The 15692-nt window shown below is 35.8% G+C and overlaps 1 protein-coding gene across 2 annotated transcripts; it reads left to right on the top strand.

The window, feature by feature from the left end:
• Positions 1 to 213: 213 nt before the first annotated feature.
• On the top strand, positions 214 to 15117 carry sh3gl1a (SH3-domain GRB2-like 1a). 2 transcript variants are annotated; one of them, XM_056744266.1, is made up of 10 exons: positions 214 to 393; positions 5795 to 5863; positions 6092 to 6164; positions 6459 to 6602; positions 8156 to 8289; positions 8437 to 8595; positions 10566 to 10669; positions 10765 to 10895; positions 11450 to 11500; positions 12661 to 15117. In XM_056744266.1, the coding sequence occupies exons 1-10, from the start codon at positions 349 to 351 to the stop codon at positions 12852 to 12854; spliced, it is 1104 nt and encodes a 367-aa protein (XP_056600244.1). In that variant the 5' UTR covers positions 214 to 348; the 3' UTR covers positions 12855 to 15117. The 2 variants fall into 2 exon arrangements, with proteins under 2 accessions (XP_056600244.1, XP_056600245.1); XM_056744267.1 differs by lacking the exon at positions 11450 to 11500.
• The last annotated feature ends 575 nt before the right edge of the window (positions 15118 to 15692 follow it).

The following is a 15692-nucleotide window of genomic DNA, read 5'->3' on the forward strand; positions in this document are numbered from 1 at the left end:
GACGCAATCCACCCATCTGTGTTTGGGTTTAAAGTGCATATTAAATAATATATAATGTGACTTCTAAATGCATTAAAAAATAGTTTAAATTGACAGATTTTGAGTTGAACTCCTTTGACCAATCAGAATGCTCATTTTGTACGCGACGCTTTAGGGCCGCTTCCTTGATTATGGCTTGCGTCGCGTCGCACTGAAGATGGGGTGTGACGCGCATAGAGCTTGGCATGTTCAACTGTGACTGAGCAGGAAGAAGCAATAGTTCACAGCGCTTTGGAAGCGCACAGTTTCATTTTTAAAAAGTTGCTGAATTCAATCATCTCTGTCCCAGATTAAAGAGACGACGCGAAGATGTCTGTCGCTGGATTCAAGAAGCAGTTTTATAAAGCGAGTCAGGTGAGTTTCACACGAGCGTCAATCTGAAAGTATCTTACGACCAAAACAAACAAACAAACAAACAAATAATATATCACACGACTCATGACAGGCACTTTTGTCGTTGTTTTGGTTTTTAAATGTGTATGAACTGAACGCACACCTGTTGCGTCGAGGTAAAAGTTTCTTTGATAACATTTCTGAAGTTTGTCAAACGTTAGTTACGTGTTGGTGAGGTGGGTGGTTTTTTGTAAATAGTTGTTCGATATACATGTTTAGTATTCGATTTTACAGAAATAACTAACTTGTTGAAAAAAAATTGCATTACAAATATCATTGTAAAGCATCAGTCGTTTACCATTTAAACCACTACAACATTCCTTTATGCTGTTTGTTATTGGGCTTCATTCCAGTAGGATTTCCCATCTGCCTATGACATGTAACCATTTGAACCCAACAATAGAGACCCAAATAAACCATTATGATTTCCATTTAACCAGTAGGCTATATTAACCATTATGACCATGGTAGTACATTGAAGTTTTTCAGATTTTTTTTCAGCAGGCCATTAAGTTGACTAAGGATTCATATTATGAATTATTTTATAATATATTGTGAACTTTCTAATACACTTACATTACATGTATTCATTTGGTAGACGCTTTTATCCAAAGCGACTTACAATTAGGATTAATAGTAACAAGTACTAGTTTATTGTTAGAAATGATCAGGTTGTTGTTATGTACTGGAAGTAACATGGCATTGTAGCATCACAACGCCAACATGTGGGTGATAGTTTAAATGTTGTGTATTGGCCTTTAATAATAATAATTATAATACGTTTCTACTAGCAGATGCACACAGTAGGCCTAGGTTGTTTCTGGTCAGCTGTAATGTTGTTTGTCTGAATGATAGAGCATCACATTAAAACCACAAAGGTTTTGGATTCTTTTCCCAAGGAACACACCTGATAAGAAAATGAATACATGAAAATGTAAACAAAGAGCAGTTCAGCAAATATATGATGTATAAGTATTTCAAATTACTTTACTGACTTGCATGACTTTACCAAAAAATTCTGTCTAGGCAATTTTGACTTCAAGTCAGTTCACATTTATTGCATAGCAAGTTTTGTTATGCATAATGCTATGAAGAAAATGTTACCAAACATTCCACTTTAGACAGCAAATGGATCTTATTGTTAAATTGGTGTTATTTGTTGAACCTCCTGCACTATGAGCACTGCACTTATTTCTTCAAATGTGTATTTTACAGTCTTGCTCATGTAGCCAACAGATAATGAAAGTGATTCTGAAGTGAGATTGACTCATAACATCTTCTATAAGCTGAATTAGCATTTATGTTTTGTATCAGTCAGGCATTTAATCATTAAGAACCTTGTTTATAAAACACGGCACACATTAAGTTATGCTTTTTGACACAAAGTTGCAAAGTAAGTTTTGGTCTCAGTCTGTCCATTCCTTTACCCGCTAAAGCAAAACAAGTCTGGCGTGCATCTACACGTTTGAGAAAAATCAGGTCAAAGCATCTCTAAAGGCATTGCATACAGTAAATCTGATTATGAGAAAAATGAAAGGCTCGAGGGTAAATATACATACTGAGCGTCTTGATTTTTTCAAATAAATACGTTTAAAAAACCTTAGGCTTAAAGGGGTCATATGACATGGCTTAAACGAATATTATGGTTTGTTTTAGACGATTTAAGGTTCAAAAACGCTGTATTTTCCACATACAGTGCATATTTTTATGTCCTCTTTTCTCCGCCTCTCTGAAACACGCTGATATTTTACAAAGCTCATCGCTCTGAAAAGCGAGGTGTGCTATTATTGGCCAGTTGGTCCAATACTGCAAGCGTGTGATGGAAAAGTAACGTCTCTTACCATATTTAGAACATCATGTACCCAAGCAATTGTACTGAGAGGTACACCCACCTTACTTGCATATACATTTGGGCAGTCTTAACTGATGTAGATTTGTGGGGGTGTGGTTACAAGAGGTGTTTCAGGCAGGTCTGGGTGAGCATTCACTAAGATAGAATGCATCTTTTGTTCCCACACTTTCATTTTTGCAATTTTACGTGTCTAATACATGCATGGGCAACGTATAACACGTATTCGCGCCATATGACCCATATAACTTTTTATTTAGTTTCATCTCTGTCTTATACAGTACTTCTTATGTCAGCCTCTGAAAATACTGTTCACCTTGAGTGTGCTCATTTTGTCTAATAAACTTGTTTTTTAGCAATACTGTACATTTAGCTTTTTTCTTGAAAAAGAAAGTTTTACCCTTGGACGGAGTTGAACACACACTGATGGCACCCCAAAACATATGTTCATAAGTCAGATGTTACTGTATCATCCCTAACCAAAGTATTTGCTTTGCTGGTTACTTAGTGAGATCACAGGGGGGTGGGGTTGACATTCATCTCAACATTGGCACTGAACAAACTTACATTTGTCAGTGTGAGTAATCGAAATTGTGCACCAGAAGTTGTACCTAGTGATTGAGAGAGGAAAAGATTATTTTGTTTTGAATCCTGTTTGATTTTACCAGCAAAAGTACAGCTGTGTGTGTATGTTTGTGCACACCCAAAGGGATTCATTACAGGTGTGTAAGGAATATCATTTGTGTTTAGTCATCCGACAAGATTCCTATTCACTTGCCATACACGCCCACCAAATAGAAGAAACCCGCTAACAACTGGTTTTCTTCCAGCCTAGTCCTGGACGGTACCGTCCTGGATCTTTTTCTCTCATTGTCCATCTCACTTTTATCCTGCACATTTTTCATCTATCGCACCTTAATTTGTATACAGGTGGACCAGATTTTTTTCTGGGATTTTTGTTGCTTCAACCTAACAGAAGACTTGTCTGTTTCCTACTGTGGAATGCTAATGTGTTTCAACTCTGCCTTTGTTCTGTTTGTAACAGTCGGGTTACATTTGCTTTAGGGTAAAGATAGTAATGCAAACAGGTCTGTATGAATCATGATTCTTATCAGAGCATGTTGCCCTTTAAACACATTTTTATATGCTACAGAGTTGTTCAGTATATTGTCGCTGATGTTACCTTCTTTTAGTTCAAAATATGTGCACTTTATCTGTGTCGCATTAAATGCTACTATTGGTATATGTACCAATATATACTATTGGTAATAAAGTAGATGGGAGAGCCATGGGAAGTGTATAGACTAGGGATGTACGATATATTATTGACCATATCGGTATTTTTAATGTTATCCGTATTGGCCGATAATACAATTTAGGCCGATAAATAATTAGCATAAATCACACACTGCGCCTTTAACTGCCGAACACATCGGTTTCCACAAATCTGCGTGCACCCTACAGATGTGTTGCGACTTTGCCGGACACATTGTTGACTGTACGCACACTCCACAGACGCTCTGCGCCACATCACTTGCTGAACACAACGTTTTCCTTTATGCGCACTCGCGTCCCTGTTAACTGTGTACATTTTTTGTTTCACTAAACATACTGCCAGCGCACAGCTCCTGCTGACACTGAATTACATTATACTTGTTTCATATTGTCATTTACATATTGATCAACCTGTATGGACCTCAAAATAAAAATACTGCTGCTGCTATGTACGTATGACAGTTAACATTCAAAAACAACATTTTATTTATTATGTTTAATATTTCATTAATTTAGGGAAATTAACAAGTGTCTTGCTATTTGGATGTTATTGAAAGTGTAAAAACATCAACTTTAAAGAACATGTGATTGATGGATAAGCATTACTCAGTGTTACTTACAATCTTACACTCAGCAACACAATTCAATTAAGGTGAAATAGTTATATAGTATAATAATAGTATTTAAATTAAATGGAATCGGAACATTTCTTACGATACTCAACCCTAGTTAAAATACAGTACAGTACTATCTTTCTGTTGTGATCAATCATTTACTGCTTTTAGCAAAACATTGTTGATCTAGGCGCAGTATGTAAATACAGTATTTACAAATAAATTAAAGGTCCGAAAGTCTATTGGTTGAAGCCGACTGCTGTCTAAATGCATGTGGCTATTAAGATCATTTTTCTAGGTTGCTCTGAAAGAACATCTATAATTTGTTTATTAAATAGAAAATATACCAGAAAAGTTTGAAGGTTAAAGAATTGTGAACTAAAGTAGGCTTGGTACATGATTTTCAGTGGAAAATAGAACTCTTGGTTACCTTGCTTTCAGCAGTGAATGTTGTCAATTTTTTGCCTTTGGTTTAAGATTAGGGATAATATTATTTAGATACTGTATATCAGTTATCAGCTTCCAATGTTAAAGAATTATCGTAGTAATCGACACAAAATGTACATATCGGTGCATCCCTAGTATAGACATATCTGATTAATACCTGCAAAGCAGTATAGATACAGTATTATCTGACATAATATAATATCCAGCGAAAACCGACACAATATATTTCTAATCTCATATTTTACTTATTTTACATAATTGATATGTTTGTTCAGTATCTCTGTCCACACCTCTATTCATATCACATTTGGTTGTTAGCGGTTAGCGCTGTAAAATTGAGTCACTGTTAGAGAGGTGTCATTGAAACCTTCAGAAGACAGGGTGTATGCTTCACAAACGCACTGATTTATCTTCTATATTTGACCATCTTAAAATTTGACAAATAGCCTACTGTGTAGCCTCACTGTTATAATTTTGTCTTCTGCTGGGATAACTCTTACAGTTTCTTTATAAAAAGTGTGTTTATAGACATCCTTCAAGACTCGAGATAATAAAGTGCTAAATAGAGCAAATAATTCACAACTCATGATTTCTTTCAGTGGGTCTTTGATGAGTGTCTGACATGAAATAATATTTCTTTTGTTGCTAGATTTAACATTTATATTTGATGTTGTAGCTCTTTTAGGTAGACTTTTAATAACATCAATGTTTTGAATGGGGAAAGGTAGATGGAATGAAAAGTTGCAGGTCCAACTGGATGTGTCACTGATGATGCGCCACAGCTCCTACAAATTTAGGTTCTCAAAGATTTAGTATTAGAAAATGCAGTAAAGTGAAGCAGGTCATGAGAGTTTATTTGTGAACTAATGGCTGTTTTTCTCTCCTCACACGCTGAACAAAAAGTGTCATAATTCTTTATTATGCAAACTCTTTCAATGTTTCAGGAATGTGTTTCAATTTATATTGCTGATATTATGGATGTTTTTTGTAAAATAGGCTGCTATAATTGACGTTTAAATGTTATTCTAAAATAATGCCCTGTAATCTGCCCAGGGTATACCCTGCTGGTTTCCAAAAAAGGGATGTGCCCCTGTAACCCTGCAAAAGATGTTTATCAGGGTTTGGAGAATGAATGGATGGATGTTAATTAACATTCTTTTGTATGTTTGTGTTTTAGTTGATGAGTGAGAAAGTTGGAGGAGCAGAAGGAACAAAACTAAATGATGACTTCAAAGACCTCGAGAAGGTAACGCATTCACTATATGAAGTGTTTTAAATACAACAGAGATTTTACTGGTTTCAGTACTGGCCTGGTGCAGTCGGGTTACTGATATGCTGTAATGTAAGTAGGTGTGACCGGTGACCCGCCCCACGTCTTTGTTTGTGAGAGCTGTGTATCCGTGTGTAATGAGCGTGTGTGTTGACAATGTAATGTCAAATCACACACCTGTTCTCTGACCTTTGTGCTTTACAGAAAGCTGACATCACTAGTAAAGCCATAGCAGACGTGCTCTGTAAGACCACAGAATATCTTCAGCCCAACCCAGGTAAAACACACGGCCTTGTGAGACAATAAAACCTAGTGTGTCACACTAGACGTTGTTCCATTGACTACCATTCATACCTGTACTGTACTCATTTGGCAGACCAAAAGTTCAGGTTTGGTCAACTCTGACCTACAATTTGTGTCACGTGAAGTTATGTAATCAATACGTCACAGGTTGACCTTTTCAGAAAATCCAAGATGGAAGAAAGTCTGATAAAAGCACAAACTTTCAATCCCCTAAAATTCTCATAATATTGTTTTATTTGTCTGTAACATCTTTGTGTGTTACCTGTAGCATCGAGAGCGAGGCTGACCATGGTGAACACCATGTCTAAGATGCGTGGGCAGGTGAAGAGCCCAGGGTACCCGCAGGCTGAGGGACTTCTGGGAGAATGTATGCTGAAGTACGGAGAAGAACTAGGAGAGCACACCAACTTTGGTGAGAGGGAGGCTGACAAATAAAAATGCATTGCACATGTTACAAGTTCAAATGATGAAACACTGGTACTAGAAAAGTATCAGACGAAGTCCATTTGTGCAAAATCTGGAAAACAAATGACCCAAAATGATCAGGTTGGCAAAGCATTTCACCAACAAACATCCCGACCCGTTTAAAGAACTTTAAGTGGCTGGTAGCATATGTGAATGATAACAATAGCCTGAATGATGCTTTATGATTTATTTTGTGACAGGCCAGCATTGTGACAGCCCAGCATTGATGACGCTTTACAACTAGGTTCCATTTCTAAACATTAGTCAGCTAACATGAACTAATAATGGGTACTAATACTTTTACAGCATTTATTCATTTTAATGGTTTATTTCAACAGATTAAATTATTTAATAAATATTTCAATCAATTTAAAATATTAATAGTCGTATTTGTTAACATTTATCAATGAACTAATATGAATAAACAACTAGATTTGTATTAAGTTAAATAAACAAATGAATAAATGCTATAAAAAGAGATTTATTGTTACTTCATGTCAGAATGCATTATGTAATGTTTTTAATGTATTGTAATGTATTGAAGTGAATGAATTGTACCATGCTTGTATTCACGTAGATTAATTTACGTTTAAACAGTTTATTTTCTCGTTTCACCTTAGCAGACAGCAAACACTAAGACAGGTTCACGTTCATAGATTGATACCTGACACTCATATAGGTCTGTGTGGTGACATGTTATTTTTAAATAAGCAGGGCAGGAACACAGTGCAAGTTGTAAGAGTAAAAAATAAAATAGCAGAAGTTATTTATGTTTCATAATTTTTTCCTTGATTACTTCCTGTATGTTCTTTTGCATGGTATCAATTTAGTATTGGTATCAAATTTCTTTCCTTAGGTATTGTATTGAATTCAAAAATTTGATATCGTGACACTAATACTAATATCTCATATCTGGAGTTGTACTGTGGCAATGTAAAGACACGTTTGTAGATCGTTCAGGGTGTATTGTAGGGGTGGGAGAAAAGAATCACTCACCCCACTTGACTTTTATTTGGATAGTTTATTTCACATATGGCTTTTCCATTTGTGTAGAGCTTGTTCATAATAAAAATACCTGGATTAAATTAGGGTATGTAATAAAGTAATACATTTGTCAGTGTTTATCCTTTTTAAGATGACAATGCTGCCACACAGAGACTATAACTATACACAACAAAACTCATTTTTCTATTAAAATACAAGGTACGTGTATAAAAACAACAGAAAAGATGTATACAAAAATCAAGAATCATTTTGAAATCAGATTGTGGCTCGCAAAATTAAAAAACGGATCGGATTGTGAGGTGCTCAAAGATTTCCATTCCTAGTATATAGTATGTGTAGTGGTGTGATGCAGTTTGTGATGCGTATAACAGCAATCACGTCTAGGCTAACTTTGCAGAGACCAAGAAAAAATGTTTTCATCAAATTTACGCATTTCAAAAATGCATAAATGTCATGGTTTTTATGGGATTGTCGTGTTCTTCACTTGTGCTTTAGGTGGTGCTTTGGGGGACATGGGAGAATCCATGAGGAGACTGGCAGAAATTAAGGATTCTCTGGACATTGATGTCAAACAGAACTTCATTGACCCTTTCCAAACGATAATTGACAAAGACCTGAAAGACATACAGGTGGAAAACACATTTACACCCTAAATAGTGTTTAGAAAAAAACTTTATGTGACTTAAATGTTAAACTTCACGTTTTATGTGATCTACAGTATATAGTTTACTTGACAGCCACAGGCATCATTTAGAAGGTTCATTGTTGTTCCTCAGCATCACCTGAAGAAACTGGAGGGCCGTCGGTTGGATTACGACTACAAGAAGAAGCGTCAAGGCAAGATTCCCGATGAGGAACTCAGGCTAGCGGGAGAGAAATTCCACGAGTCCAAAGAGGCGGCAGAAACCAGCTTGCAGAACCTTCTGGATACTGACGTAAGGCAACTTGCCAATCGTGTGTCTAAAAATAAATGCTTGTTGAAGGAAAACCAGTCTGCCGAGACTAGCAATGTAAATGATGGGGTAGGAGGTTGTGTTTGAAGCCATAAAGAAACTGCAGTTTGAAACAATGTCAATGCCCAGTGCATAAAGGCAATCAATGTGTCCCTTGGAAAAATATTGCTATTGTATTGTGGCGCTATTTTCAAACGGAGGACAAAACAAAGAAGTACAGAAACAATATGGGTCGTTGCGTGTCAACTCAACCAGAGCTCATTCACACTACTCATGTGGTTAATACAAATCATCTATTATCTTTCTCGGTCTACAGTACTAAAAATAAAATGCAGAAAATGTAAATAGAATTAAACAAACATCTATTGGCCAATGCCGATAATTGCTTCTTACTCACTTATTCAAACTAAAATAGATCTTTGTTTTGTTCTTGTTTTCTTTATTTCTTATAATCAAATTTCATTTTGTTTCTATACCGTATGTTTAATCCAACAAGCGTATACTACTCACTCAGTGTTTGTTATATTGAAATTTTTCTTGCTAAAGCCGACAGCAGACGGTTTTTAGTTTAACAAATATCGTGGGATGGTACATAAAATCTTTAATAGTCTCCGTGCCAGATCATCTGTCATTAAGAAAGGCATAAGATCATTGGATTAGAAAAGTAATGGTAGCCAACATCTCAGCAGGACATGATGTGGCCAAAAATATAATTGTTCCTAATAAGCGTTAGATGTTCAATTCTTTATCCTCAAAGTGTGATCATCAGTAACACTGATGCTTGACTCAGCGAGATGACTCCTGTTACATCCCATTAAAATCTTTTAAGATCCCCTAGACAGAGTTCCTGTTTTATCTCTTATTGTCTAAATTGCTGTTAAGTATTTTCATTTTGATAAGTGCGTCAGCACTTCTGCTTCTGGCCCTTTTCCACATAGTCACTTAGCAACAGATGAGGTAATTCATTAATTAGTCTGTTTCATCAATATTAAAACACATGGTGTGAAAACATCAGGATATATTGTTGATTTTCTTTTGGGTCACAACTTACCACATTTGGTTTAGGTCACCGCTTCTAGAACAAGGTACCAGGGTATTGCCATGTGATTTGGACATGTAATGTAGCAATAGCACGGTGCTTTTTCACCATATAAAAACTATTTTTCTGTACATTTAGTACTATACAGTTTATAATGAATAAGATTATTAATGGGATAGTACACCCAAAAAAACACCCTCTTGTCATTTCAAATCTGTGTGACTTACTTTTTTCTGCAGAACTCAAAAGATGTTTTGAAGAGAGTTGGTAAAAGAACAGGGTCGGGCGGTACCCATTGATTTCTATTGTAGAAAGTCAATGGGTGCCGGTTAACAACATTTTTCAAAATATCTTCTTTTGTGTTCTTCAGAAGGGAAAAAAATCATATAGGTTTGAAATGGCAAGAGGGTGAACTTAATTACTTTAATAATGTAATATTAAAAATGATAAAATAAAATGCATGTTTGGCCAGCGTGGGAATGTTCAAAATTGAGTTTCATGAAATGCATTTCAAACATGTTTTGGATGTTAAGCTGTCTTTACATGTTCAGTTATCTCTTCACTAAGACTGTTCCCCCAGGCATCTTGCCGCAGTCATAAACATGCTGGGATGGTTATGTTAAGGAATGCTGGGAATGAAAACAAAAAGAATCTCTGGACTTATGGTTTTCGCCGGTTTACAAAACAGTGTCCTCTAAAAATGCATGCGAGTCAACATGCATACACAAATGAGGAGATCTTTGGTATTCTCTTTAATGAGATTATTTTAAGATATCTCCATGTTAGGTGTCCTGAAGCATGTTATGTTGAAAATTAATGATTTTTTTCAGATCATATCAGTTGACATCTAACCCTTACGCCACACAAAATGGAATGTCTTATACATTGTTTTCCAATGCTGTGTATTGTGTAGGTGGAGCAGGTAAGTCAGCTGGCGGCTCTGGTCGAATCTCAGCTGCAGTTTCACAAACAGTCGATGGAGGTCCTGCAGGATCTGGCAGAGAAAATGAGAGAGAGGTGCCACCTTCTATCCTTTCCAGTAGATGCTTTATTGTCAGTCTGTGCGTTGTTCTAAGAGTATTTTGATTCAAGCGTCTTTATGTGTTCTGCAGAGTAAACCAGGCCCAGTCACAGCCCCGCCCAAAACGGATGCCAGCGTCCAGACCCATTTCTGATTATTCAGAACCTGAAGATTCCAATGGAGGGTGGAACCCTACTGCTCCACCTCCGTCCTACTCCTCAGGTGAGCTTACAAAATTATTAATCATCTTCAACAGCTGAGCCATGAAACAGTTTATATATTTTTTTTTAGTCTTTAGCCTTTGTTGTAAATTTACAGGAATATTCTGGGGTTCAATACTACTACATTATTAGTAAACATTAACAACCTTCAGCTACAAATAAATTCAGCATCTAATGATTCTTCTCCCAATTTACCTTCTTCCTCTAAAAAACAGATTTAATAAAGAACGCAAGCTACTGTGTTCAAGCCTATCTGTGAATGGGTCATTTAGCAGTCATAAACCTGCCAATTTATTTACAAATGTGAAGGTAGTGCCATCAGCACATGCATCACGAAATTCTGTATTTATTCTGTAGTCTCTGGTTTCCACAGAGATAAAACAGAAAGACACAATCGATTGACCAACAATCTGAGGTTTTCGAACATGAGTCTAAGGTTGTGTCTTTAATACATACATGCACATGTTCGTGTGAATAGTTCATGTGTTTCATGATGTCTTTGCTGTTGCCTGCGGTCAAACCTGGCAAAACTGACTGCTGTTTCTTTTTCTTCAGCGGCCCCCTCTTCCCAGTTTAACAGGACGTCTACACGCAAAAACCGTAATTGTGAGTCACACACAAACATGTGTCCACAGTGCGTGGGGGGGGGGGTCACAGGATAAATTCTTTTCCACATTTATCCTGTGCCGAATCCTTTCTAAGAACACTATTCAACATGAGTGCTGTCACTAGCTAAATGAGTTCTGGTGAAACACAATCGTAATAAACCTTTTGAGCTCGCTCAGGGCTCATGATGAGCCCATAAATGATATAGAAGTGGGACACTTTTAGCTAACATTCATAAGCTACATCAAATCAATATGCCACATGTTGTCAGTGTACCTCATTTGGTTCAAAATTGGGTAATTAGAATCAAAGATTGGCAAATTACAAAAGCATTTAGAATTAAGATTTGTTTTAAAACCCAGTAATCTGATTTAATGTATGAACTCCACAGCTACCTGTTAAAGTGTTTAACGTTTTAAAATAAGGGATTCTTGTTAGGAAACACCTATAATATCTTAATGCCGTAGTTTGTCCCTTTTTGGGACAATTGCTGCAAATTTTCGAAACGTCACACCAGTTTTACTTTTTTGTAAGGTATGTGCACTACTCGACACCAGTACAATACATACTCCTAGTGCATACTAAATCTATTTTAGGAATTATATTGAATATTTTTGAAGAATTTTTGGGTTTTAGCATGGGCAGAGTTGTTTTAAAGATTTAGGCAAGAAATACGTTATTTAATTTTATTAACATATTCAAAACATTTTTTTTACTACTTCATAAGAAGAAAAAGCCATCATCTTAAAGAGTTTCAGGCTCTATTTTGTACCCTATCGTGGAAATTGCTAATCATTTTTATGTGCTGTACTGTGCAAAAGTCTTTTAGGACAAAAAGTTTTTAAGACAATTATTTATTTATTTTGCGGTAGTGTGTCAGTAGGAAATAAAGGTTTACATTTCCCCACTTTCTTTTGCCATTATTTGTAATAATCCAATGAAATTTTTGTTTGCACAAGGAGATCTGGTCTCACCATCATCAAGTCTATTGTTAAATGAAAAAGATCAAAACTAAAACTGACTTTAATCCAGAAGAAAAGAAACCTTCTTGAGACTAACAATAAGCACAGTTATTTTTTATTTTATCAGTTTCATTTTAAATAGTTTTCTCTTCCCTCTTTCTTCTTCTCTACCCTTCTCTGTCTTTTCGATCTCCGTAGCGACAGACCAGCCGTGTTGTAAGGCTCTGTACGACTTTGAGCCGGAGAATGACGGGGAGCTGGGTTTCATGGAGGGCGACATCATCACGCTAACAAATCATATCGATGAGAACTGGTACGAGGGAACCATACGTGGTCAGACAGGATTGTTCCCTTGTAACTATGTAGAGGTGATGGTTCCTTTCAGACAGTAATCGAACATGGATGACGTGAAGATAAGAGCATCAGGTATAAACATGTGTTTGCTTAACAGGGAAAAACATCCGCACTTTTACTTTGTTAAAGATGGGTATACTTGTCTGTGTCATGTTTAACTTAAGGTTTAGATCCAGCGTTAATGTTGATTGCAGTAAAATATAGAAGAATTACTGAAAAGTATGCCAAAAATAAATCTGTTTTGTGTATGTTTAGGGGGTTCATTTTAGGGTCAGATGGATTTTCTGTTCAAACCAAAAAATCGATTCCGTTGATTATCACTGCCCTCTGGTGGCCAAATTTCTGTTGTTCAATCATAGCTCAGCTCGTCCATTGTTGCGAAACTAGCTGTGTGTGACCGAAACTATAACTGAATATAACTGTTATGAACATATCAGGTTAAGATGAATTGGTTTGAATCATATCCAAAGCTAACTTTACCCATCTTGTTGTTCGGCCAGGTTGGTTAAAGGGATTTTGAATGCTTTCTGTCAAAATGATACTTTAGGAAATAATTATTTATTTTATTTAGAAAAGATGTATTCATATTCCTGCTATTTATCGTCAGCACAAATATTAACTGTTGTCTCTTCTCTATTTTAATGAAAAAAGGAACATCCACTGTAGAACGGTTTATTTAACATGACAACATGAAAATAGTGTATAAAACTTGAACCTCATAACGTTACTGTATGTTTGTCTTCACGTGGGATGTTAGGAAAGGGAGACAGGGAAAAGGGAAAGTCATTCACGGCTTCAATGCTCATTCTGTTTTACTTGGTACAGGTTTATTGTTTGTCCTCTTGAATCAGATATGACTTTATATATTTACCTTCTTCAAAGAGGGAATTTAGAAGTTCCTACTAACCCCTGAACCTGACACAGTTCTGTTTCTCACCCTTATAAACATAAAGGCACACGCGAGCCGGTGGAACTGTATTACTGCTATGTGTTTTAACCTTCCTACTGTATAGCTCACTGTGCGTTATTCACAGCTGAAGCTTTTCTGCGTAAATTGTTCATACTGTAAACAATATTCTTATGTACAGTAAATAGTCAAACTAATGTAAGAAAGTATTTATGAATGATTTACACAGAAATGTATTCATCTGTTGTTCTGCGGAATAATGCAATTGTTGCTCCATAACAATGTTTACACTCTCATAGCTTTGTATGTAATGTCAGTTTAAATGATGTCCATCTTTTGTGTCAAATTAATGGTATTTCTTTGTTACTCTGTTCAATGCGTTAACAGATAGCTAACGTTATCCCTCTCATGAAATTTAATAACAGACAGTCTTTGATGAAAGTGAGGTTTTTGCAATAGTTGTTGATTTGTGTATTTGAATAACATGCCAAAGGGAGAAACTGGATCAGTTTTCAGGCTTTTCAGGGCAGATCCAGGTGGACAAGATCATGTTTCAGAATTTTTCTCAAATCTTTTTGGAATAGTGACAAGATAAACCTCTTGCTTATAAAAAAAAACTAGGATTGAGTTCAAGTTTTTGAAGTGTACTGTAAAAGCATCAGAAGTGATTCGGTACAGAGGGCGTCATACAGGGCGCTTTAGTTCAGTGTGTATTTGGTGTCATAGAGCTTGTTTACCATGGCACATTTAGAAAGATCGCTCCCACCATTCCTTTAAAACAAATACAGATATCAGATAAGAAGAAAGAGATTCCTCCAACATATATCTCTGTTTTTATTGTTCCCTTTTGCTCACATGATTCACATCTATCTTCTCAGCGGTTCTGATTTCTTTACTTCAGATGAAATCAAAGCAGTGCGATCTGATTTCTTAAAGCATAAACGGCTTTTGGTAAAGGGCCGTTGGTGTCCGATCGGATTTGTTACAGGTTTAGCTGGTCATGGCTTGAGAAACCATATTTACATTGTGCTGTAATTTCCCTATGCTTTTTGGAAGTACTGTATTCTCAACCTGTCTCCATGTGTAAGTGCTTTATTATTGATGCATTAGATTGGTTACACTACATTTAATAGTAATAATATCTTTATATGGGCGGAATTTGTTGGGTCTACAAAGAAAAAATGCATATTCTGTGATTGTCTGTCATGTCTCTGGTGAACATTATCAGAACTAAAGAACTGAAATCAGGTTTTATTATAGTCTAATGTTTCAGAAAGTATTGAATGAATTTTCTTTGAATCAGTATTTCCTGTTGAGACACTAGATTTGTAACTCTTGTGCAGGGATAAGAGAACTGTATATTGTTATCTGAAATAAATGTGGAGAAATATGTTCCCTTTGTCTGCTGTTCCTCATGTTTCCTTGGTTTTTTTATTTTAAATGTGTGCTGTAACTTCATTAAATGGATAGTCGACCTAAAATGGTTTGATTTACGTACCCTCATGCCATATAAACTGCAAAACACAAACGATTTTTGAAGAGCCTCGGTAACTAAACATCATTGGCATTCATTGACTTTCTTTGTATGGACACAAAACTACTCACAAAATGTTTTCTTCTGTGTTCCACAAAATGAGGATTCATATACAGTTTAAAAGGGTGAATGAATCAATTATGACATCATTTCTTTTGGGGGGGGGGGCTGTCCCTTTAAAATCCTTGGAATATTATATAAACATTTCTGTAAAATCACATTATTAAAAAATGTATGTTATAGTATAACACAAAAAAAAATTACCATAGCAAATGATAATATTATTATTTAATAAAAAAGTGTCGTAAATAATCATCAATGTGCTCATACGAATGATTATTCAGTATTTTTATTTTAGCCTATTATTAAGAACAAAATAGTACTAATAGTAGGCTATACAAAATAATTGTAATAACCAGTGTTTATTTGTTGTTA

Source organism: Triplophysa dalaica, chromosome 3, assembly GCF_015846415.1.
Source record: "Triplophysa dalaica isolate WHDGS20190420 chromosome 3, ASM1584641v1, whole genome shotgun sequence".
Classification (NCBI taxonomy): domain Eukaryota; kingdom Metazoa; phylum Chordata; class Actinopteri; order Cypriniformes; family Nemacheilidae; genus Triplophysa; species Triplophysa dalaica.

Coding starts and splice junctions, on each gene's coding strand:
- sh3gl1a (XM_056744266.1), top strand. CDS start 349: ATGTCTGTCGCTGGATTCAAGAAGCAGTTTTATAAAGCGAGTCAG. Junction 6,603..8,155: donor AGGAGAGCACACCAACTTTG/GTGAGAGGGAGG, acceptor CTTGTGCTTTAG/GTGGTGCTTTGGGGGACATG. Junction 8,290..8,436: donor AAGACCTGAAAGACATACAG/GTGGAAAACACA, acceptor GTTGTTCCTCAG/CATCACCTGAAGAAACTGGA.